This window comes from Rhynchophorus ferrugineus, unplaced genomic scaffold (assembly GCF_030347505.1).
Source record: "Rhynchophorus ferrugineus isolate W39M unplaced genomic scaffold, kcgeb_rfMv2 rfM6, whole genome shotgun sequence".
NCBI lineage: Eukaryota > Metazoa > Arthropoda > Insecta > Coleoptera > Curculionidae > Rhynchophorus > Rhynchophorus ferrugineus.
This window is the reverse complement of record NW_027472585.1, coordinates 11,450,569-11,476,230: the sequence shown is the minus strand read 5'-3', so window position 1 is coordinate 11,476,230 and position 25,662 is coordinate 11,450,569. Positions and strand designations below refer to the sequence as shown.

Below are 25,662 nucleotides of genomic sequence, written 5' to 3'. Positions count from 1 at the left end.
TCAACAAGATATATCGTAAACGACTTAACAATAATTCTAGACATTTATAGTTGTTGGTCCCTTAGATGCAAAGCGAGTGTCAGTGTTTTTTTTGTTTTTCTACATTCTCGGAGGTCAATGAATGTCTTAAATAGATTTAGTTTATATTTATGATTTTTGGATTTCTTAGTAAGCTGTGTATTTTAATTGGGGGTGTTGCCTGTTTCTGACGTGCCCAATTTTTTCTGCATCTACTAGTCTGAATCTATTGTTTTACCAGTTTGAAGGCTATCTATGAACAAAATTTGTTGCATCTCAGAAAGCCGTTTCCTATGGAAAGCAACATAGTAAAATGATGCCGAGTTTTAGTTTAATGTAGATGATTGGATGGTGTTTCACGATTTTTTTTAATAATCTACCGTACCGGTCATCTAACTCTTTATAACTATTTAAAACACCTCCGTTATGTTTCTTTGTTAATAGGTGCATTAGTGAAGGTAATATGGTGTAGGTATATTGGAATTAAACAATTTAAAGTAAGAATAACTGTTAGCTAATGCTTCATTATTAAATTTTTTGTTGTATGATATAACTGCAGATGTTTCGTTGCACTTTCTCTGTTTTGCAAATTGATGACAAGATTAAGATATATGTTATAACATATAAGATCATATAAGATCTGTTGGTAAGCACAAGTTTTGCTATGAAAGGGTTATGATACTTTTCAGGATCCCTTCTAATCCCTCAGCTGCCTTCTAGATCTGCTTCTGGTTTTGACAGCTCTTCTTCAGTCTCAGGAAGTTAAATTGCATACTTCACAATCTTTTTAGTTTTAATATGGTCGTTGGTCACTGGTGAATTCCTATTATAGCGCTTTTAACAACATACTATCGTATAAGTTTATTTGTTCACACCAGTCTCTTAAGGGCTTTATAATTATTGAATATATATCATAATATTTATCTCAAAATAATCTCTATTTGAATTGGTAATAGCTTTAATTGTTGGACAAAAATTGCAGTTTTATTGATTGAAATACAGTTTGTTATCACTTCCTGATTATGATATATACAGAGAATAGTCAATATCCAGAGATAATTAATCTGTCGAATAGGGTGGATGTTGCAAATTTTGATTTTCTTTACGAATCTATGAGCGTGACAGGGTGAGTTTGAGGAAAAATTGTATTTTCTCTTGTCAAGTTTCACCCATAAAAGGCACTAAATTTCTTTCAAACATATTCTAAATCTATTGTTAAGGACTCAAAATATTGTTATATTATGACATGTTAAATATTTCTGGATTAATATACGATTCAAACAATTGACAAACTCAAATTTTTATGAATGTAACATAGTTGTAAAGGTGCGTTATAAAATCGTGCGACAAATGCTTGTCATGGGAAGATAAAACTAAGGGTACCTTGAAATGATGAAATTGTTTCGGCTGTCATTTGCTTATTGAGTACTTTAAGTCTGTAGATGATTAAAACTCACATCGAATTTTTCAAATGTTTATTTATTATTTTTATTATTAAATGGCATAAGAGCTATTCGTATATATTACATATCTACAAGATGATACAATATCCTTTTAAAAGTTTTTATTTTAAATAACGTGTCTATACAGAGATTGATCCTAATGCAATTTAGATTTTGTTTAATAATTGTAAAAAGTCTAGAGGTGACTTGACAGCACCACACCAATATTATATAAATAGTATATTGAAGTGTCTTGATCATCTTCGTAATGGACGTATGTTTCTCAGAAATTGTAAATAATTAAAGGAGTTGAAAGTAAAGAGTTTTCGAAATTTTGGCACTCAAAATATTTTTAATTAGAACAATTTTTAGTTGTTTTCGTGACAATATGCGAATATGTTTTCAGTTCTTAAGTGCTGACCAAAAAACAACATGAATACAATCTCCTCACCAAAATGTTGTCTTCAATCATGGTCAGCACTTAACAAGTCGTAACTTAAAACTAAAATGAAAAATAATAAAGCACAAGTGCGAAAGATAACAAATAGTGTGTTAATAGCGTTAACGTATAAAGAAAGACATTAATTTAATGGCATTGTCGAGCTTTACATCAATATGTTCGATATGTTTTAATATTTTTGAATTTCTTTATTTCTTTTTTTAAAATTTTTTTACGACGTAACATAAATGGTGGAAACTTTATAGCTATATAAACAAGTTATATACACAGTTTGAATTATTTATATAAAAAACCTATTGAAATTATACATGTTACTCGATTAACAATAAATAGTCTAAATTCTATATAACTATGTAACATTAAAATGCAAGTTTATATAAAATTTCCCTACAGTTTAATGAAGAAAAGAATAAACGAAAAAATTATGCCTATTGACTAAATATTTTTTGGTTATTGATACAGGGATTTTTACATGTGACAAGTGGTACAATCGGCAACGACGCTTCACTTGTTTGACAACAAGAGGGTAACTTTTCTCTACATCTTTTATTGATAAAATGGCGAAGTAACTTCTTTCAATTATGAAACATATTGAAATAATAATTACTTCTTAAATTCGGTGTAGTTTTTTGGTTTAATAGTTTGTTTAAGAATTAGTTTTTCATTTTTATACCTTTCTTGTTGTCAAACTTCATTATTCATCGTTTTAGAGCAAATCATCTTTGTTGACCTCATCCATTCTGTTATTGAGTTTGTTCCGTTTCATGGATGCGTAAACTGATGCTGCTTTGTAGTTTATCGGTCCGTAATTCGACTTGTAATCGACGTCAGCGTAGAGGAGGTCACATGGGTCTGGTCTGAATGGCTGAAAAAGGAAAAATGTCGGTAACACAGTTATCCACAGGTTAGTCGAAGCGGTGCCCGTTAGATGGCGGATCAAGTACATTTCTCCGAAAAGAGGGTTAGTGGTTAAGTTTTAGCCCAGAAATTCTTGTTTCAAGCATCGTTGGAGAAATCTAATTGATCGCTAGTGCCGTTTCTAATTGAAAAATCTAATTTTCAGACAAATCTACAGGGGTAAAATTTTGAACTTGGACAAACTAATAATTACCTTAAAAAATATACGTATCGCTACCGCTAGGTGCAGTCCCGTTTGTCTAAAACAGAATGTGTGCTCATTAGTTTTATTTCGATTGGGTTTTTCGAACAACTTTCGCAGAATGTTGTTGTTTTTTGACAGGTTTGGTAATTGGGGTTTCGTTGATTAAATACTGTATTTGTGACGCTTTTATTCGCGCTGTTGCGCAAACAGAGCCCTAACATGTTAGTTATTTATCTGTTTAATCATTGAGTTTTCAATATATGCCTTTATAAAGCTATAAAATTAATTTATCGATTGGAAACGTGATTTCATTTGGAATTAGAGGATTAAAATTTAATACACTGCCTGAGATATCAGCGTTTTAATTTGGTTTCTATATTAACCGCTTTCAGTTTTTTTTTTCAGAATTTTTTTCAGATACTGGGTATGCATTTATTATTCTCCTTATATTAGATTGTAAAAATAATGGTTATAAGATTTTATAACTAAGTGGGTATCAGATGGTCAATTCTCATCTGATTTATCCAATATATATATATATATATATATATATATATATATATATATATATATATATATATATATATATATATATATATATATATATATATGGATATATTTATAATTTTAATTAGGGTAGGTGTTAGGTACATTTAAATTTAGATGTGGTGTTAAATATCCGGTTTCTATCGATAAAAGAGCCTATCGATATTATGTAGAAAAATAAGAAGAATAATTAGCAGAGGGCGTTGTAGTTTGCATCACGGGACTATTTAACGGATATAAAAGAGCGACAATAAAAATAAAGCTTTTCTCGTGTTCCAAAAGCCAAAAGTTGGGTTAATAATTCCATCCCATCCCTAATTAAGAGTTCGTAATAGTCTGCATATCTCTTTAGGCCAATGGGATATTAGATATTGGATCAGACATTCGATTTGGACAAATTTAACTATCTAGCACTATCTAGAATTAAATTGAAATTTATGAAATATTTTAGTTGGATAAATAGTTGAGGTTATATTAAAGATAAATATATATTGGCCTTGTTATACTAGTTTAGATTCGATTCTGGGATCTTTGTTTATTTCTTAGGTTAAATTACATCACATTTATTTTATTAAGGAGAAGAAATAAAGGGTTCTATAGCAGTTAATTTCTTCAATAGAAAGGATGGAATTGATTTAATTCATAGGTTCGTTTTGGATTTTGCCATTAATCAGGCAAAACTATTATTCTAATTCTAGGTTTTACATCAGAGGTATTTCAGTTTCTATTTACATAGGATATTGGATAGTAAAAGTTAGTAAGTTAAATAAGTTTATCGTTTGAAATATTTTTATCTTAAGGAATAACTTAAGAATTATTTTTTGACATAATGAAAGTTATCTGTGGCATATATTAAAAACCTAATGTCGTGGTATTTTTGAATAAAATCGTCACTGTTTCTGTGTTAGTGAAAAAAGGCAATTCATAGCGAACAGCATTAAAGCACCCACCTTAGTTTACCTTAAACCCCCCGAACATGCATCGTCATCATTACACGTCGATCTCCTGACCGATATCGTTGAATTTCAAGGTGGCATACTCAGTCTTCTGTTTCTGTTTCATATTGTGGCCCTTGCTCGAGCTGGAGCTGGAGCTCTCGTGCGAACCCTTCCTGCTGGAGGGCATGTCCAAGTCCGCGTACTGCACCACCCCGTTCTGCTTTGGGTGGGGTAGCATGGCGCCCCTCCCGGGCAGGATCGGTTGCGGATACTGTAGCTGTACGGAATTCTGGATGTTCTCTTGGAAGTGATCGTTGGCGTGCCTCAACACCAGGGGTCCTTTGGTTTTCTGCTTCGGTTTTTCGCGCTTGTGGTTCCTGGTCACGTGCAGGCTGCCGGTGCTTGAACCGCTGACGGGGTATTCACCAACGTATCCGTTTCTCATCAGATTCTCCTCGTGTATGTTCTTGATCGGTTGGAAGTAGCTCTCGGCCGTTTGGAATTTGAAACTGTGACATTTCTGCAACGGTATCTGGAAATGTCTCTTGTGCTTCGACTTGCTGGAGAAGCTCTTGCTCTTGGCCAGCTGTTCTTGGAAAAGGGCCTTCGGTATGAGCTTAGCGTGCTTCTGGTGGGGTATCGTTGCCGAATATTGAGGGGGTAATATGGTTTGCTTGCAATGGGGTGCGGTTAGTGTATAAAACGCATTCTGAAACACATGAGGTTAGTAGCAGTTAGTTTGGTTAATAATGGTTATTGTTTAGGTCAAGTTGCATCAAATTTATTTCGTTAAAGCGAAGAGAAAAGGGAACAGTTGTTATGTAGTACCTAATTTCTTCATTGAATGGAACCGAATTGAATAATTAATATTTTGCTATTTATCAGACTTTAGCTTTTATTCTAATTCTAGGTTTCACAATAATGTCTTGTTGTTTTCAATTGTCGAATTTGTGGAATTGTGGAATTGAAGAATTCTGGGATTTTTGTTTATGTATTAGGTTAAACTCCATGAGATTTATTTTATTAAGGAGCAGAGATAAATGATTAAGGATTCTATAGCAGTTAATTTGCTCATTAAAATAGACCGAGTTGATTTAATAGATAGATTCAACTTAGATCAATAGGCAGAACCATTATTCTTATTCTAGGTATTACAATAGAGGTATTTGAACTTTTGTTCCAACTGTATGATAGGGTAAAACATCAGTGAAAACAACAATACCAGCTAAGAAATTCAAACTGTAGTATTCGGTGTATAGTCCCTCCAATAAAACAGCCAATACACGTAATCAAAGTTTATAATGCAACGATGATCCCAAAACGAAAATACTAATGTAAATAAAATAATGAAACAAAAACCACGTTATAAAATATAATTCATTTTAACATTATCTAATGTATATTTATTGAATGACTCAAACTACAGTTAATCACAATAATAATAACAGCCACAATAATTTGTAGGTTAGAGTTGTTTTATTATATTTATAACTACGGAAAGTAATCAAATATAATTGATTTTAATATTATAGTACATGTCAAAACTGCAGTTAATTATACATCCAGAATAGTTTATAGGTTATAGTTATAATATCTTTCAAGATTTTTGAATACGTCTGACAACTGGACGACTTTGACAGGCTCATTCGTTTAGGCGTTCGAACTGATCAGACACCATTGTGTCTCTTTTTAACTAGAATAAAATGAGAAGGAAAATATTGTCTGATTCTGAAACGAATTTACAAATTGCGACAAGCAATACATTAAAAACAAACAACTTTGGCTAGACTATAGCTTTTTGTGTCCGATATTGATTCTGTTTTTTTTTTAACAACGAATAATTAATAATTTTAGTTTCAATTTAAATTACACTGTGTGATACAATTTTTCTCACAAATAAGATTACGTGTTTTCAATTCCTTATTCTATTGTTGAAAACATTGTGTGTTGATATGGTTGCCTAACACGTCATGTTCCTTAGTAATATATATAATATATTATTTACGCTTAAAAGCTGTATTACTAGACAATGGTAGCCGATATCCTTCCTTACTTATTGCATATTCAGTGTTTTTAAAAGAAACGTATGAAAACACGAAACACTATTTTTAAACTCAATCAAATACAAAGAATACAACTGGAAAGTTTTTGCTGATTTAACAGTTGTTGCTTATAGCTTGGACTATAGCGAGCTTTCATTGGATGAGTTTTCCCTGTTTGTGGGATAGTAGAGACACCAAAAACCACTATGAAGTTAAAGGTTGGCCAAAAAGAACTGAACTGAATAACATTTGGTTTAATGGATAGTGTTGTTAAGGCCATGAATAAAAATGGTAAAGGATTTTTGTATCTGAAAACTGTTTTATCCAAATTAAGGAATGCTAAATTAAAAGAAGGCACTTTTGTTAGTGTCGAAGTAAGAAAACTTATAAAAAACAATGAATTCGTTGAAAATCTTACCGCGAAAGTTAGTGGCTTGGTTATCTCTAGAGAGAGAGTAATTCATGAATTTTTGGTCAACGTTAAGCTTAAAAACTTTAAAAATATTTTTCGAATTTCCCCCCTAATCTTCAGAATATATGGCTCATTTTCTCTATTGACCTCTTAAACCTGAGCTATTTTGATTCACTGTCGATTTGTAAACATATATTACTCTTTCTTGTATAAAACTATTAATATAAATAAATAAATATATTTTCACATTGTTTTTATTTATTTATAGTACTTTAATTTAGAATTACTTTAAAATTGTAGGTTTTTTTTATCCGTTTATGTTTTTGTGTTTTGCAGGTACAATTTGACAAAACAACCGTTTTATTTAATGTTATGTCACACAGTGTTATCAAACTATTGATGAGACTTATAGTGGTTTATTGATTATAGTAACAGATAGTAAAAAGTCAAATAATTACAGGTTTGGTTTTACATCCTTGAAAAGAAACCAACACTGCTTACTCTATATTAAAAAAATTTAAAGACGATACGTTTTTATAACCTTTAAATATGTATTATCCTGATACTTGAATTCTAATTTAAGAAGGAATATAAAGGTCAAGTGTTGGAAGATTGCAGAAGAGGGAAAAGGAGTTGTTTGTTAATGTAAATCCTTGCGAATTGTTGGATTAGCTGTAGTTTTTCTTTAGACAGAAGCGTTATTATGACCAATAAAACTTTAAAAGGAACATTTAATGATTTGTTTTAAAAATATGTCATCGCAGAACTATGTAAAATTATTTTTCTAAGACACTAAAAGGTTCTATCGGAATTAGTTACGTTATCTGACATTGCGTGCTGTCGACAACAACGTTATTTGGAGTGACTGGTGAAAATCCGCCCTTTGTGGCTACGTTCTCCTCTTTATGAATTATCGTCTAATTGTGTGTTATCGTTCATCAAGAACCGAGATATTACTATCTAAGTGGCAATCTTAGCGGGTCTAATTTTATCTCGATATCGTCTATGCCTGGTAATAAGCCTTTCAACCAGGATTACTCTCATGGTTGAACCGTAAAGTAACTATTAATAAACGGAAGAGGCTTTGTTGGCTCTTTGATGTTCACGTGGAAACCATACTTGGGCTTTGATGCAAGTGTTATTGACTGAGAATTTAGTATAAGGTACGTCATTAAAAATGCATTAGATATAGAAAATATAAATAGGTAATTATGTTAAATTTACTATAACATATTTCACTAGCCATTAGCATGCAATGTTATGATTTGATTGATCTGTCATTTTATTCTATTGACATTAACTTTAAAATTTTACAAGTTTATAAATTTTTTTCGTTCAATCAGTTTCGAAAGCTATCGCTTGCTGGTGGAGACTTACGGTGAGCATATTTCAGTGACGATAATATGATAAAGGTGGTCTCTACAATTCAAATGTGGTGATTTCAACGTTTTAGTTAAAGAACGTGTTGATAGGCTGACGAAAACGTTTGAAGATGTTGTAATGCGCAGGATTTATTGGATGGTGTTGGGTCACAAACTCAGAAACAATTATCAGAAAAGTTGAATGCCAGTCGAGTTGCAGTTTGTGAACGATTACAAGCGATTAAATTATTGAGTTATTATTTGATGGGAATTTGATTTTGAAACCAAGCAACTAGGTTGTTTCGAAAACATGAAAAAGTCCGCAACATAATTTTGGAAAACTGAAATATGGCTGACCCTTATCTAACTATATATCAGATGGCAAAATTCTGTACGAAACTTTGTCCACTCTAAATAAAAAAGAACAATGTGTCGAAAATTCAGGTATTGGAGCTGAAGATGAAAAGAAGAAATATGGATCCATTACTATACACCTTAAACAAAAAGACAGTCAAATAACACCTGATGACGCAGCTGCTTACTTTTTTCGGTTGACTTTTCGTCATGTCACCTTATTACCCAATATCTGCAACAAAAGAAGTAATACTTTCTGCACAATAGCAGAAAAAACTCTAATTATTGTTACAATTAATGGAACATTTTTTAAAAACGGCATAGAGATACCGAGGTAGAGCAAATTGCACGAAGGCAGTTGAGAAGTCAGTCAAACCTTTTGATTTTTCTGCTGAGTAACTTTAAACGCATCATTTTTGTCATCTATTAACAGATTACTGTGAAGAATATGTAGAATATTTTAGAAGTGATTTCTGCGTAATAAATAAAAAACGACCACCAAAATCAAGGAACGGTTTGGGCTCAGTGGCTCGTTGTGGTCGTACCAACACAAGTGACGCCGAACCGTCAGGTTGTCCAAAAGACGTCCTCACGTCATAAATAGCTGATAAAATCCATGGAATGGTAAAGGACGATCGGAGAATGATAGTACATGATATAGCTGGAGAATGCGTTACAGTTTACGATGTTGTTGTTTCGGAACATGAATACATTGCAAAACTCTAAGCCATCAATGAAAACTATAGGTCTGTACCAGTCGGTTATGATTTTGGACATATTTGATATTGATCTGAAGCAATACAAGGTAATACAGGGGTGCATACGCGTGTAGTCATCATGATAAAAATCCATAAATTAGGCTATAAAATATTACCCTATCCGGCATATGTTTTTCCAGATTTAGTCCCTCTGACTATTACCTGTTTCCAAAACTGAACAAATGGCTAGGCAGTAAGAAATTTTGGGCGACTAAAAAGAGGTCATCACTGAAACAAATACCTATAGTGACGGTCTTAAGAAAACCTACTATTTTGAAGTTATCAACAAATTGAAAGAACGCTGAACATCAATATTTTGCGCCAAAAGGATTATGTTGAGAAACAAGACGTCTTTTTGACGAGAACAATGAAATACATTCTTGTCGCTGACTTATCAAACTACCTTCGTAATGAAATATGGATAAAGCTCCGTATTTGTGTGCCACTGGACTTACAAGTTTGACTGTCTCTGGGACACTGATTGACGTCAAGAGGCCCACGCAAATTGTTTCGGTTTTTTTCCCTCCAAAAAACTTGCAACAAAAAACAAAAAGTTTTATACTCGAAAAATGGCAAAAGGTGGCGGATTATAATGGAACTCGATATAAAGCCGATTTAAATACAAAGAAAATTGTGTACCAGTAAAAGGTAGAGAGCCTTTTTTCTCATCCTATTATTATGTGGCGATAGCGCTTTAAACAATTATTTATTATTGCTTAAACTTTACTGATAATTCTTTTGTGTTGTAACTGCAGTACTTGATAGAAAATTACAAAATTAAATAAATGTTTATTGTTAATAAATATGAGTATCTTGTCTTCTTTTACAGGATTCTTCATTACCATCTATGTGTTAACATTAGAAACAAAATTTAATTTCAATTTTTTCTACAAAAATAATATTTAAAGTTGACTTGTAAGTTCATTTTAACGATAAAAATAAATATAGTACAGTAATTATAAAGTCTTGAATATAATTATATATTTATATGATAGTTAGCTTTGAAAGTAAAGTAAAACACCAGAAATTGATGCAAAAACAGACGATGTTGTTTTGAAAGATTGTTGATTAAGAAAAGATTTTATGAAAGTTCGAGACATATTGATTCTTGACTCAGTATAGAAATGATGTAACCCCGTCAAAAATCGAACAAAAACGTGTTAGGGATAATTTCTTCATGCAAAGACAAATTGGGTTACCTCCTTTGTGCCAAGATATCCAGTTTATATCATAAAAACTTATTTTGCAGCAAAATAATGCACATACTATTATATTAGAATTCTTTTAACATCCGGTTTATTAGCCTGGTTTGGTTCTGCCTGACTTCCGGCTCTTCACAAATATAAATATAAGATTTCTTTGAAAAGGATTTCATAGCAAGATTGTTAGAATAAACGTGTTGATGTTGAGGAAAATAATATTCTGAAAAAAACGCATTCAAAATATAAATTATGATTTTTCATTTCTGTTCCATGAGCCGAATTGAATATTGTAACACTCAATGGTATGAATGAATATATAGAAGTAACTATAAATTTTAATATTAATTGCGACTTCGAAACTTATTTGTTTAAAATTGGAACAATAATGCAGTGATTCATACAAAAATTCCATCAAATGTGCTTTGGAAAATGGCGCAGATACAATATAATAAAATAAACAATCGATGCACATGGTGCCCTGTCATGATAGCAAATATTTATTTTTTTCACAATGTTAAATAAGCATCTGTTTTATTTTATGTGTGTACGTAATTTCGGAATTATTTATTATATTGTCCCAACTAATTTGTTGCCGTTTTTGCATCGGATGGATGGTAAATATTTGTGTTTGATTTTCATAAAAAAAATATTTGTAAATTCGTCGAAGCCAAACTAAAAATAATACAAATAATAATAACAACGCACCTGATTGGATTTAGCGTAAGCTTTCGTGTCGGTTTGTTTGGGAATTATGGGGTTTGATGCGTCGCCATCTGGAGGCGGAGGAACGTCGACTGTTCTCTGTTTATTTTCTTCTTCTTTCTTTGTTAGAATAGTCCGATTCACGCTACTATTGGGACTTTGTACGGGAGAAGCTTTCCTCTTGGCTTGGATCTGCATCGACAATGCTCCTTTGGGGCTCTCCACTTTCGGTTTTATAAAGTTGGGGCTCACTTTCAGTATGGGCGAGTTTTTCATCGCCTGGGGGGATATCTTTGGCATCGGACTTAAACTACTAAATACTTTTGGATTTATTCCGACTAGTTTCGGCGAGTGACCAACGATTTCCGGTTTGGTCGTCACGTTTTCACCAGGTTCTCGTTTTGAACTATCTACGTTTTCTTTGGTTTGTTCTGGTTCCTTATCTTCATTGGTCTTATCTTTGGTTTGGTTTTCAGATACGTGTACCTGTACTTCGGTGGTGGATATTTCGCCAACGGCGCTGGTCTCAGCGCTGTCGCTAGATCCGTTAGGTGAGTCGCCAAATGAGACGTTCCTTTTCAACGAGTTACATATGTTGGCGTAAATGATCTCCGGTCGTTTATGTTTTCGGCATCGAGGCGCTGGAATGGGCGTGTTCCCCTCGACTCCGTGTTCCATGATCTGGATACTGTCCGTGAGATTCTGGAACTCGGTTTCTCCGCTCTGAACCGATTTCGACGACTGATTGAGACATTTCTTCGGTAAAGCATAGACGACTGGTCTCCTTTTGGCATGTTTCTTGCATCTCATTGAATAGAACGTCGGCGAGTAGCATTTGTGCTTTTCGGTCTTCAGTGAGTTGAACCTCTTGTTCGTCAAAACCTCTTTCTTAGGTTTTTCCATATTTTCCTTGTTGGCTTTCTCCACGACTGAGGCGTTTGTCTTGAATTCCTCCACTTTACTACCAGACGATGACCGTTTCAACTCGAAACTATTTTCGTTCCTTCCAGACACCCTCGGTGGCTTTTGTTTCATGCCCAGTGGTACGTAGTACTGATTTTGTTGGGTGTCACTGTTCATGTTCAAGTTTTTCGGTATGGAGAGTGTGGAGAATCGGTGCAGCATCGACGGCACGACCAGATGGTCGGGTTGGAGCCTGGAGAAGTTAGCGGCCGAGCCCAGAAACTCTGGATTTGCAAAGGTTCTCATAAAGATGCTGTATTGGGTCGCCCAGGGTAGTTGGGCCTGGTAACTACCCGGTCTCGGATTGGTTTGGAACCCGTGAAACGACTGGTTCCGTTTCAGTGTGTTCGGTTTTGGTCTGGGATCACCAGGAGGTAGTGTGTGGTTTAAAGCGTCAAGCAGGGATTGTTTTTTTTGAGCTAGGTTGAGATTAGCGGTTTGGTAAAAGGGCGCTATAACTGAAATAGGCTGCAACAAAAACAAAACAAAACAAGCAAAATAAATAACAAGCATTCACAAAAAAGCACATGTAGTACAACAATTAAGATAATATGAAATAAAAATTAAATAAGATTTTTATATGCAAAATAATATATAGTTAAAAATGTAGGATACAATTTAAACAAGATAATCAGATTTTGAATAATTATTTGTAGAATTTCTGTTCACTTGTCTCGCTGATTTATCGATATAGAATGATTGAAAGATGTTAAATATTTATTCTGATTTCGTATTAATTTGAACTCTCATTTACTTTATATATAATAGTATTTAGGATAATAATCTTTTTAAAATATTTTAGAGTTACTTTTTTATCAACTAGGGTTTATCTGGACTGGAGCTACAGTTTAACATGGGCTTTGAACCTCGGAATTAAGGCTACCGATTGCCGAGTGACCAACTTAGAGATCATCCCAGAAGACATACGGTCTTACCCAGCATATTTACAGGCGTGACTGGGATCATTTTCCTTGTCAGATTTTAAACTTTTGCCTAAAGACAATCACTAACGTTAAACAATCACAAACATACATTGACAAGTAAGACTGAAAAAATAAAAGTAAGAGACTGATGAAAATTGAAAAGGATTGTGACAGAATAAGTAAAACGAGGACTCAGCAATCACTTGAGAAACTTTTTTTAATGGAAGTCAACGTTAATCTGCAAAAGAAGTGGTGAAGTGATCATAGAACTTGGGCACTTAATGATTGGAAAAATGGGGTATGGCCTGATGAATCATCAGTTATATTGTTTCTGAAAAACGGCTGGGTTTTTGTATGGAGAACCACAAAAGATGTCTACGATCCGGGCTGCCTGCTTTTTACAGTCAAGCATGGGAGAGGTTCCGTAATGATTTGGGTGCCAATATCGTTGTATTCAGCTTATCTTCTTATTCATATCACTGGCTGGATTACTTCGAATAAATATCCCGACATCTTCATAGATGAAGTTCTTACTATACTTGACTAGCATATTGATATAAAATACTGCCATATTCTAAGACGATAATGTGCCCATATATACAGCAAGAAATATTTAGTCAACTAAGAAGGACATTTCAAAATATCACCAAAAATCTTCCCTGGCCAGCATAATTCAGAGTTCAACAAAATCGGACTGTTATGCGGAGTTTTAGAGCAGTCTGAAGAGTAGTTTTCCTTTTCCAACATCAGTGAAGTAATTGTCGATGTTTTCGTACTAGAATGAAACAACAATTCCTTGGACTTCACATCTTTTCTGCTGTTTTGTAGCTGTTTTAAGAGCAAACTCAATACCTTATTAAAGAATAAATATTGTGTATATACCAGGTGTTCATATTATTTTGTGTATAATTGTTGGTTAGTCTTGTTAAGACTGAAGAACAGCAGGACTGATTTAACTAATTTTGATTTTGATATATTTACGAAAGCCCAGGGAAGGTCTATGTGGTAAGAAATTATCGAGCAATTAGGCGGAAAATAGTAACAACCATTTTTTACTGCCACCAAGGATAATTGTTGTTGGTTGTCAATTATTTATGGGTGCATATTTCAAAAATGTTGAATACTGATTAACGTTTCTTCATTAAAACAACGATTTAGTCAAAATATTTAAGTTAGTATTGGATCTGGTCATTTCCGATATTGAATATTTAGAATAAGATAACCGATATGGATATATCAGCAAAACATAGAAAATAATCAGTATTTTTCGATTTGTGACTTGGAACTTTTTCTCTAAATAATCTAGCAAATAAATACTATACTAATATTTCAAGTGTTAATTCAATATATTGAGTTATAATATTATAAGTTTTGTTATAACTTTGTCAGGTTAGATTAGTATTAGTTAAAAATAACCTTTGTTCAAGCTTAGACTACTGAATAATGGAATACTTGTCATCTTACCTTATTGGGTGGGTTCTGGATACCGTGGAAGGGCAGATTCTCATATAAACCTTTGTCGTTGGGGTCTGCGTTGTTGGAATGGGGGTGGTCCTGCATATTTCCAACCGGTGGGACAACCCCCGGCCGTATCTTATCTCCGACTATAGAGGATTGGTTGGGTGGTACTGAAAAAACGAATCGGAATGAATCGACACGGTCTCGAACCCGCCAGTCTCGGCTAAATAGTCGCACGATTTAATGCTAATGCCTTAAGGACTATTTCCACTTTATTCTATTAGGGGTGGGAGTTTCATGCCAACAAAAGCTTACCTTTTGAAAAGTTTTAACGGTTCCACGAGCGAAACCTAAACTTTTAATGGTGGGATACGTAAAAACACAAATTGCTAAAAATTAGTCGTCGGCAGAAACAAAACCGCGCAAGAAATGTTGTAATGACCAGTCTATTAAAAGTTCTAATGTTTCCCGCCTTCGCCAAAAAGCCGTTAAATAAATGACTGTAGAAGGATTGGCCCGGACAGTAATGTATTACTTTTATTATTAGAGAAAGTTTATTTTGTAAAATATAGGGGTCCGTTCGAATGAAAATAAAAGGAAACTATTTTTATTTTTAATCACTAAGTGTTTTATCAGACCGTAAAAAAATTGTTTTAGGATCGATATTCTGGATTATTTTTGTTTTGATATCTATTATTCATAATGAGGTTAGCGTGTATACATTATTGTACATAAAGCTTGATATACCACAGGAGTGATTATTTCAGGCAAATAAAGGAAAAAGCTCCAATATTTCAATCAAAATTATCAAATAGATATCAATAAAAAAATTATATCAACAGTTTGATAGAGTACACGATTATGTAATGAATAATCTATAATTTCTTCAAGCTGAAATATTGTTCATCATCATCATCATCATCAATGCTTAACTTTCTGCAATTATTTTTAAAACAATTTTAATTTGTGTATTTGGATTTGTCCTTCAACTGTATATTGGCGCACTTTATTGCAATAAATGTTAAAGAATTCTTGAATATCTTAGTTTAATTGAGTGAGTCAACTCAGTTACTAATAAATAGTAATTAGCTTCTAAATACTTAGGTAGTGATAACACTGGAACAAAACAATAGTTTCTTTAAAAGAAACTAAAAACTAGCTATTGTAAATATTGTCACCAGAGTGCAAACAGAGTATGTACATACTTTAGTATACAGATATTTTATGCTAAAACTGTTATAGTAAGAGTTTATTTTTAAATTATGTAACAATTTTTAATGATAACTGTATTATTAGTTTAACTTCATATTTTTCGTTTTAATTTCTCAACATTTATTTATTATTGTATAAATTAAATCTCTAATATATATGTAATATTGGTCTCAGCTCTCGATCTTTCCACAAATAACAGACTCAGGTTCTGAAAACGCGCTTGTTCGCGAGCTGGTGGACATGCTGGGAGCTTAGTTCTTAGTGGGAGCCCTTTTCTAGGCTGAAACGACCTCATATGTCGCTGCAGTCATAATCCCATGCGACAGCATCCAGTCCTGTGTTAACTTAAGTTCGCGAATCTATAGTTAGTTTCACTATTTGTTTTTCCGTCAGGTCCTCGTGTCCAATAACGGTTGATCGGTTGGCGGGTATGCTCAAATTGAATGCAGAAGCAGTAGTGACTAACGGGGCAGGTCTCCGCGACCAGGTATGCGTCATGCTTTCCATCGCCTGTTTTTAGGCAAGAACAAAAAGAAATGGTCTCAGTGAATTGTTGAATCGAATAAGTTATAACCTGATGATAAAATGTATTACCTCAGTTTTCTAAGTATTTGCAAGTTGCCTCAGCTGTACAGGAGTTATCTTATGCTTTTGCTAAAAAAGAGGTGTTTCCTTAATAAAAGGCCCATAAACCTCATATGAGCTCAGTAGTGACTCGAAAGTTTGATGATAAGGAATTGATATATCTGCAAGATGAATATGTAACACCAATGCAATACCATCTTGTAGATAACCTAGGAGCTATAACCTAGTTAGTTAACCTAAAACCCTGAAGGGTTGATTCAACAAGCGTTACCATCGACAAAAAAGGTTTTAGGTGGAAAATTGGGACGGAACACGATGATTGTATTTTTAGCAAGCGCATCAGCGTCGAAACAGAAAAACATTTCTCCAGTGTATTTAGTGGGACGTAGTGATTCGGGCGAAAAAGTTCGGAGTATATTCAATGTTTTGCTAATTTATCGATATTGTTGATCTTATTCTAATTATTCAGTATTAGATAACCCATTGAACTTTAGATTACCTGCATCAATCTTGCATAGTGGACCAAGTGCCTCATCATAAAAATTCCTGGAAACTTCCTAAAGTAATTCCGTATGCGATCACAGAATATTACAATAAAAAATTGGGTATGATATTGGCTGTAAAGTTTAAGTGGATAGAACATGTTAAAAAGAAATGAGTAGGACTTTGTAGGAGGCTCAAGGAAATGTCGTGGTTACTTGCATGATAATTTAATTAATAAACACAATAAACTGTTATTTTATAGGTAATACTGATGGCACTGGCAAATAGGCCAAAGGTTGAAGAGACAAAAACTATTTAAGCTAATATAACAGGTCAATTGAAAAGTCCCCGGCCTACCATAATAAATTAGTTATTTTTATTCAACATAATTCTCTTCAAGGGTGATACACTGATTATAGCGATCCTCCAACTTTTCGATACCATTTTTGTAGTACGATTTGTCCTTTGTTCCAAAATAGGCCTTAGTTTCGGCGTTCACCTCTTCATTGGACGAAAACTTCTTCCCAGCGAGCATTCTTTTGAGATCTGAGAACATTCATGGATTTTTGCCATCGTTTTCACTGACTTGTGACATGGTGCATTGTCTTGGTGACGCAGCACTTTAATTTTTTTTCAAATGCGGCCGTTTTTTCGGCGATTTCGTATCTGTCCAATAACGCTACGTGATAGTCGCTGTTGATGATCCTTTCTTTTTCACGGTAGTCAATGAAAATTATTCCATGCGCATTCGAAAGTACAGACGCCAGCCGACTGTTGCATTTTCCCACGCTTTGGAGCAGGTTCATCGTGTGCAGTCCACTCGGATGACTATTGGAGTCGATTGGAGTTCGGAGTGAACTGATGGAGCCATGTTTCATCCGTTGTCACAGATCGATGCAAAACCTCGGGTTTATTACGCTTGATCATCTTCAAACAGTGCTCCGAATCATCTACTTGTCGTTGTTTTTGGTCAAAAATGAGCTCGCGCGGCACCCACTTTGCACAGAGCTTTCTCATACCCAAATATTCGTGAATTATATGATGTACACGTTCAGTTGATATCTTTAGGAGTGTCTGCTCTTTCATTCAATTTCAATTTACGGTCATCATTTTGTGAATTTTTTAATGTTTTCGTCCGTAACAGCATCTTTTGGGTGTCCACTGCGTTCACCGCCTTCGGTGCTCTTTTCGCCATGTCTAAACTTAGCATACCAATCCTTGATGGTTGATTTTCCTGGGACAGTGCCTGGAAACTCGGCATCGAGCCAAGTTTTTGCTTCAACTGTATTTTTTCCCTTCAAAAAGCAACATTTTATCAACACGCGAAATTCTTTTTTATCCATTTATTCACAATCATCTTAGATTTAAGAAAGCTATGGGCTTTAAGGATAATATTAAGGAGAATGACCAGACAGTTGTAGTTAATAACTGGTGATAATATATGTTCCATATGCTTTTAAGCAATAAAAAACCAAGATATATGGCTGATAAAAATACGTACAAGGATCTAATAAAATTAAGTAAAAATATTTAAAATATTTTTGTAATCTTTACGTTTAAACAGTAATAATAGTAAGTAATCAAGAAATAACAAGTTACGATCGTAAGACAAACAGAATATAACAATTACCAAAACTAGCTCTATGTCTATACTATAACCGTATTGTAATGTTCTTGCTCATAATGCAAATTCCACTTAACTAATTTTATTTGGTAACTATGCTGGTACTTAATAAGTACAATTAAAAGTCACATTAACGTTAAATAAAAGAAAACTCTCGGCGAGAGAACGATATATATATGTGACCGTAAAAATAAGACGTGGTGTTAATTTTTCCGAACTCGCCGGCCCGACGTGTCTTCGCCCGAACGTTCGCTCCGTAGCGGCGAACTCTCATTTTTCTTTCTAATTGCCTGAAAAACGACCCCGGTAATCGGGCCTGATTAAATCGAGTCGGGGAAAAATAAAGTTTCATCGCGGTAAAAGTTTAATGGACGACGGATGCGCCGGTACGAAAGCTCCTTAAAAATTTCATTTACGAACTTCGGAGGGCCCGCCAGCTTGTTCCGAACAGGTAAGTACGGCGCGGTGTGCGGAGGCAGGGGAGGCGGGTTGGTGTCGGATGGTTGTGCACGTTATGGTGCAGCAAAATAATAACAATTGGAAAAGTTCGCGTGGTAGCGAAGTATTGTTGTGTTAAGTAAAAGCTGGAAGTAGTACATGTAAATCTCTATGCCGTTCAGACTAGATAAGTGTAAGTGTTTGAATTCTCGATATTAATTATTTATTGTTACACACCAGTTTGGGTTTATTAACAAGCATTCAACAATTCACCAGGTTCATAGAATAACAGATATGATTGAAAAAGCCTACGAAGGTGTTCAGCTATATTCTTAGATGTAGGCCAAGCCTTCGATTGCTATAGAAAATGAAACAATACAATGAACTTTTAAAATTTACCTCACAATAAGAATGTTTAGAGTCTAACAGAAGGAAGCCTATGAGGAAGCATCTTGAAACGTAACAGGTCAATTGAAAAGTACTCGGCCTGACACGTAGATGGCGCTACTAGAATTAAATCCATACGTTTTTTAGTTAGCCTTAAAAGATGCGTATATAAATTTGACAGCTGTCGGATCATTAGTTTCTGAATTACAGCATTTTGAGTGAGCAACTTTTGTTATTGTGAAAAAAATGGATAAAAAAGAATTTCGCGTGTTGATTAAATATTGCTTTTTGAAGGAAAAAAATACAGTTGAAGCAAAAACTTGGCTTGATGCCGAGTTTCCGGTCACTGCCACAGGAAAATCAACCGTCAATGATTGGTATGCTAAGTTTAGACGTGGTGAAATGAGCACCGAAGACGGTGAATGCAGTGGACGTCCAAAAGAGGTTGTTACCGAGGAAAACATTAAAAAAATCCCCAAATTATTTTGAATGGTCGTAAATTGAAACTGAATGAAATAGCAGACACTCTAAAGATATCAACTGAACGTGTACATCATATTCAGGAATATTTGGTTATGAGAAAGCTCTGTACAAAGTGGATGCCGTGCGAGCTCACTTTTGACCAAAAACAACGAGAGTTGATGATTCGGAGCAGTGTTTGAAGATGATCAAGCGCAATAAACCCGAGTTTTTGCATCGATATGTGACAATGGATGAAATTTGGTTCCATCATTTCACTCCGAAGTCCAACCGAGAGTCATCCGAGTGGACTTTCTTAATAACTTAATAAGTTAATAACAATAACATTAATAACCACTAAGCATTCCTCATTTTAATTACTGCTTATTTCAAACGCGTGCCTTCATGAAAAGTAGCAGATCATTCAGGAACTCTTTGGTAATTCTCAATGTTTGGTAAAAAGATATAAAAAATGCTGGAGATACCTTACCGATAATATACTATCCGCGCTCGCAAAATGTGGCTTGAAAAATAGTATCGGTGATATTGATCAGTTGGCTTCTTCCAGGGACTAAATATATTATTGCAATTTGTTACCAAAATGATCAAACAAAATTTCCTCAGTCTCTGAAAAATCCCCAATTTTTTCCGAAATAATAATCTCAGGCTTTGTTCCTCAAAACACAAAAATAGAGTGAGGTCGGTTGTTTATCCCATCTAATCCGATATGAACGTGACAAAAACGAATGTCCAATTATGAGATTCAAGCGTCAACAAAAAAAACATGAATATTTGGAATTTTGAATCAGTATATATTTTGTTTTCCTTAATATTGAACCAAATAAATATAATTTGCGGAAACTCTTTTTAACTAACTAACTAACCTTTTAAAAAACTTTTTAAGTTTTAAAGTCTTTTGAGATAAAAAAAATAAAAAGATACATATGAAAAAAGTTGCTACACACCTTTATAACAGTTAAAGAATAACACACCTACTCTACTATGTGGTAAAAATATTTTGACTGGTGGTGGTGATTTATATTTATATATATTTGGAGTTCGATCGATATATGCAACATCTCGCAGTATTTCAGGTTTCCTGCGCCACTGGTCACGTTCTGTAACATTACCGAACTCCATCTCCAGTTTTATTTTTGAATGCAAATCCTTTCTGTTATTGCAAAACATCCACGGTGAAACAACCGTGGAACTAGTGGAAACTCCTGGAAATGTTGGTTTATTAAATTGCATAAATACAAGACTTAGATGCGTTTACTGGAGGTAGTTTGCTTGGTTATTTGTTCTAATTTGGTATAAATACGTTATTTTAGTGTCGGAATTATTTCGCAGTTTTGGATCATTAATAAAGGTCGTTCCAATTAATTTAATGATTATTTGCGGAATTTATTTCAGTTATTCAGAACAGAAAATCATTATTACAACCAATTTGTTGGCTAATAAATAAAATCTAGACATTGAAATATTAGAAGATACATCAATCCTAATAAACGTTCTCTATAATTATTTGATCTCTTTTATCCTAGCAATTTGGATGTAAAGAACGAGTTGCCTTTTGGTCGTGTTGTCATTGACAATTTCAATTTCGATGAAATTGTTAAACAGTCTAACAAGGATATTAGCAGTATCATTTTCACAATAAATTGTTAATGCACGGCAATTGAAGATCAAAGAAGTGTCAAAGGTCGTTTACGAGAGTTGGTGAGACATCAGAAAGGATTCTGAACTTTACAAAAAGGAAAAAATAGACGGATTGCACCAAGAAATTGTAAAATTGTATAAATAGTTTCTTTGATAATCCGTCAAAGATTGTAAGAGCTCGGAATGGGATTTGAACCTTGGAGGAAAGACTTTGACGCATCCAGATAATAGTCCAGGGATAGCACCTTTTGACTATCACTTACTTGGATCTTTGAAACACTTTGTCAATGAAATAGAGTTTATATCAAATGACAAAAATAATTAAATCTACTTCCTTTAGTTTTTCAATCAGAAACCACGGATGAAACTGATTTATGGCGATATATTATTGATATCATTAGATTATATTTGATGTATTTAGAAACAAGCTTGTTTCCATCTAAAAATTTTACAAGAAGTAATAATGAAGTGGAAAAAAAGAGGACTTCGAGTAAGTCTAAATGTAACAAATTACTTTTTAACTTTGCTGATTCTCAATAGAAATAAAGCAATAGAAATATTATACAAAGACACTATCAAAGGGTACTGTAGCGTTGATATTGATATTGTTGATGCTTCATAGTACATTTGAAACGACAATCAGCATAAAGACCTGAAGGTAGAAATTGTCGATAACGTAATAAAGGACTATACTCTTAGAAAATCAAGGTTCCATCAGGACGTTAATGTTGAGGATGTATATATTTTGAGCTCATAGAAAATGATGGCTTAGTAAGAAGATAAAGAGAGTAAAACCCTTTAAATCTAGTTCAATGAAGTTACATTAAAAACATTGATATTTATTTTAAGCTATCGTAGAATAAGTGTTTTGTAATTTTAAAACTGTAACAAGTTAGGATAAAAAAAATTGTTATAAAGCTTATTAGTGTTAACTTATTAGATTGCCATAATAAATAATAGAACAAGCATCACTATAAGTTTGATGTCTAATATTAAAATAAACATTTTTTTCTAATTATTTTCAAATAATATTTCATTTGATGATGATGATGAACAGTTATCTTTAATTGTCTAACAGTCTGGAGCTGATGTAGAATTAAAATTATTTGAAACAATTAACTTTCTAACAGGAATTGTCTAAAAAATATTTTAGTAGAACTTACCATCTCCAGGCTTCTTTCTCTTACGCGGATTGACCTTGTCCACTCTCGAGCTTAAAGGGGATGACTCGATCTTTTTAAAAGTCACAACTAAAAAAAACATGCAAAAAGAAACACATATTCAATGATTAATAATGGAAATTGATGAATACAGCCAGACTAAGCGCTACCGGTTACCTCTGGGTGTAGAGTTTGTTGTCGTTTAAAACAACTCGCCAACGATAGCGAGACGGTGATACCTTACCTCCATTAGCTCCAGCTTTCAAGCCCAACGGTACCCGGTTACCACCCAGTCCCAGCGACTCTTTAAACCGTCTCAGTCTGTCGTAAACTTTGCTTCTTCTTCGTCGGTACTTCAGGTATGCGCTCGTGGTGACCGAGGTCTTTTTAAAGTGATCAAGTGTCGACGAATTGAGCTGGCTGATGCTCACGTTATTCAGTTTGCTAACGTGCACCAGCACTCCCGGTTTCAGAGGCCATTTCGACTGGTCTATGGGTGAATGTCCATCCGGCCTGAGTGCGCGTTTACGTGAAGACGTTCGGCAAAATCAAACAAAATAAAAACGAAGCAAAATCCGAGCGGTAGGCGAAAGGAAACATGAAAAAAAAAAACAAAAAAAAAACGTTGCATTTTAGATAATGTTGCATTTGGTTCAGACGAATGGTTAGTGGTTAGTTAGCGCTATATACATAATATGCTAATAGTGGTATTCCTTTAAAAAACTACTAGAACCATGAATTAACTTTGTGGAATAAGGAATTGATGGCGTTGCTATTTGCTATGTTTCATTCACTTCTAATCATCATGGAGTTATTATCATTATTCAGAATGTAGTAGCTACATATACTCTATTCAAAGTTGCGAATCAACTATCATCGAAATTTATGACGTCGTAATGTTGCCACATCAACTCTGAGTTTTGGTTCAGTTTGGCTTTGACATGGAACAAAATCTGATAATCTAAATAAAATAATTGTATAAAAATGTTATCAAATATAATTTATTTTAACATTATAGTATATCTAAAAACTACAGTTAATTATACAGCCACAATAGTTTATAGGTTAGGGTTATAACATCTTATCGTTATTGCTTTCAAAAATTTTATATACGTCTGACAAATGGACGACTTGACAGGTTCATTCGTTTACGCGTTCGAGCTAATCAGACAGCATTGTGTCTCTTTTTAACTAGAATAAAATGAGAAGGAAAATATTGTCTGATTCTAAAACGAATTTACAAATTGCGGCAGGCAATACATCAAACATTTTAATGGCACATATACAAATAAACTTTGAATAGACTATATTTATCCAAGCATTTGTGCTGTAAACTGTTGGAAATTTGCGACCATACTTCATAATATTCAACTGTATTACAATTAACGCACTTGATTTAAGCATAGAAAGAAAAACGGTGGCTATATTTGCCAAAAAGAAACGAAATTTTATGGCAATCTTTATTATACCAGCAGTATTCACCAGACATTTATCCTTTCACTAAACATTGAAAGTTGTAATATTTTCTGGCATAGAAATTAAAGGCCAGTGAAGAAAAATAAATAATACGGACAAATTTTGATAATAAACTTTCGAATTTCTTTAAAATTATAAATATCATATTTACCGACTACGATTTGTATGTATGAGATTTACTTAACGAGGGCTATGAGCTGAAGAACAGAAAAATTAAAAATGATTTTGAAAGACATCCGGTCTTACCAAGCCTGGTTACCAGCATAATTGGGATGGTTGTTTCTTGTCAGATGGTGTCACAGGAGGACCGTTTTAACCACTGCGGCTACTAAGCGGGCGGTTGAATATATAAAAATGCTAACCAAAATTAATTCACAGTCATTATTCACAACAAGGGTCATATATGAAGAAAAAACAACACTAATTTTTATTGATCTTAATATTCCTTTTAGTATACTCGCGCTGTAAGTCTCATAAAATTAAGAAAAGTACTTCATGAAGTAATTGAAAAGGAAATTATCTAGTTGCAAGTCAACAACGATACGTAACAAGAGCTAGATGGTCGCTAGAATTAACTGTGAGGACTGTCGTTTAGAGCTCCCGTCTTAAGAGTCAATGGAAAATCTGGGAAAACAGCTCCTTCAACTGTTACCAGAAAACATGAACCAACCAATATTTCTCTGTGTCTTCTCTGTGTTATATTGATTCGAAGACCCTAAGATTGATATAAGTTACATGATGGTTAAAAAAATTAAAAAAACTTTCAGTTCAACGAAAAACAAACAAGCTCAGTTCAAATTTGCCGCATAGTACGTGAATTGGAATGGCAAGTGAAAACAAGTGGCAAGAATTATTTTTCTAAATATGCAAAATCAAAGTTAGGAATACTTCTTAGACTATGGAATGGGTATGAACGTAAAAAGTGAAGGTTTTATAGAACTAAGCAGCTTAGTGGAGAACCATAAACCTAGACGTCCAGTAAAAATAATAAAACAAATTTCTCTACTCAATAGAAAATGTTCTTGTCCATTTTTAAATATAATTGAAATAAAGTATACAATATATATACGTTTTGTAATAATTAATGGCAACAAAATTTAATATATAGTGAAATTAAATGAAATTACGGTACACGTGTCCCGTTACTTGTATATGTCAATATATATGTTTGGAAATAATCATTGAAAATTGTTAAATAATTTAGCAGTTTCCAATCGAACTCAACTGTGGCAAAGCCCATACAAAATTAGTTAATATTTTCAATGAACGTTCAGCAAATAACAACGGCCATCGACCAGATCCCCCACAATTTGATATTTAAAAGCAATATACTGTTAGTTAAAACCGCGGTTGTTGTTATTTGGCTGGAAAACACGGGCGCAACTAACAAGTTTCCTAGAAATGTATTTTCATCACACTACCCACCATTAACCTAAAAACCTCGACGTTATTTCGAAACAACAAACAACAAGGCATCGACTAAAAATTACGCTCGAAT

General features: G+C 33.7%; 2 protein-coding genes across 7 annotated transcripts in view; both read right to left on the bottom strand.

The window, feature by feature from the left end:
- Positions 1-1,479: 1,479 nt before the first annotated feature.
- Positions 1,480-25,662, bottom strand: part of LOC143199159 (nephrin) — an 891,666-nt gene continuing 867,483 nt past the window's right edge. For 2 of the 6 annotated variants that reach the window (XM_076408964.1, XM_076408965.1), the window contains 6 exons: positions 22,933-23,201; positions 22,692-22,778; positions 14,688-14,851; positions 4,519-5,215; positions 3,032-3,077; positions 2,692-2,785 (listed from right to left, as the gene is read on the bottom strand). In XM_076408964.1, the coding sequence (XP_076265079.1) occupies positions 4,559-5,215; positions 14,688-14,851; positions 22,692-22,778; positions 22,933-23,201 (1,177 nt within the window). In that variant the 3' untranslated portion in view covers positions 2,692-2,785; positions 3,032-3,077; positions 4,519-4,558. Of the gene's footprint in view, positions 2,786-3,031; positions 3,078-4,518; positions 5,216-14,687; positions 14,852-22,691; positions 22,779-22,932; positions 23,202-25,662 lie in introns of all 6 variants that reach the window. The other 4 variants (XM_076408969.1, XM_076408966.1, XM_076408968.1 and 1 more) reach the window with 4 other exon arrangements.
- On the bottom strand, positions 6,050-13,736 carry LOC143198260 (uncharacterized). Its single transcript, XM_076407390.1, has 3 exons — positions 13,716-13,736; positions 11,341-12,768; positions 6,050-6,199 (listed from the first exon to the last, which is right to left on the bottom strand). Exons 1-3 carry the CDS (start codon positions 13,734-13,736, stop codon positions 6,149-6,151), a joined length of 1,500 nt encoding a protein of 499 aa, XP_076263505.1. The 3' UTR covers positions 6,050-6,148.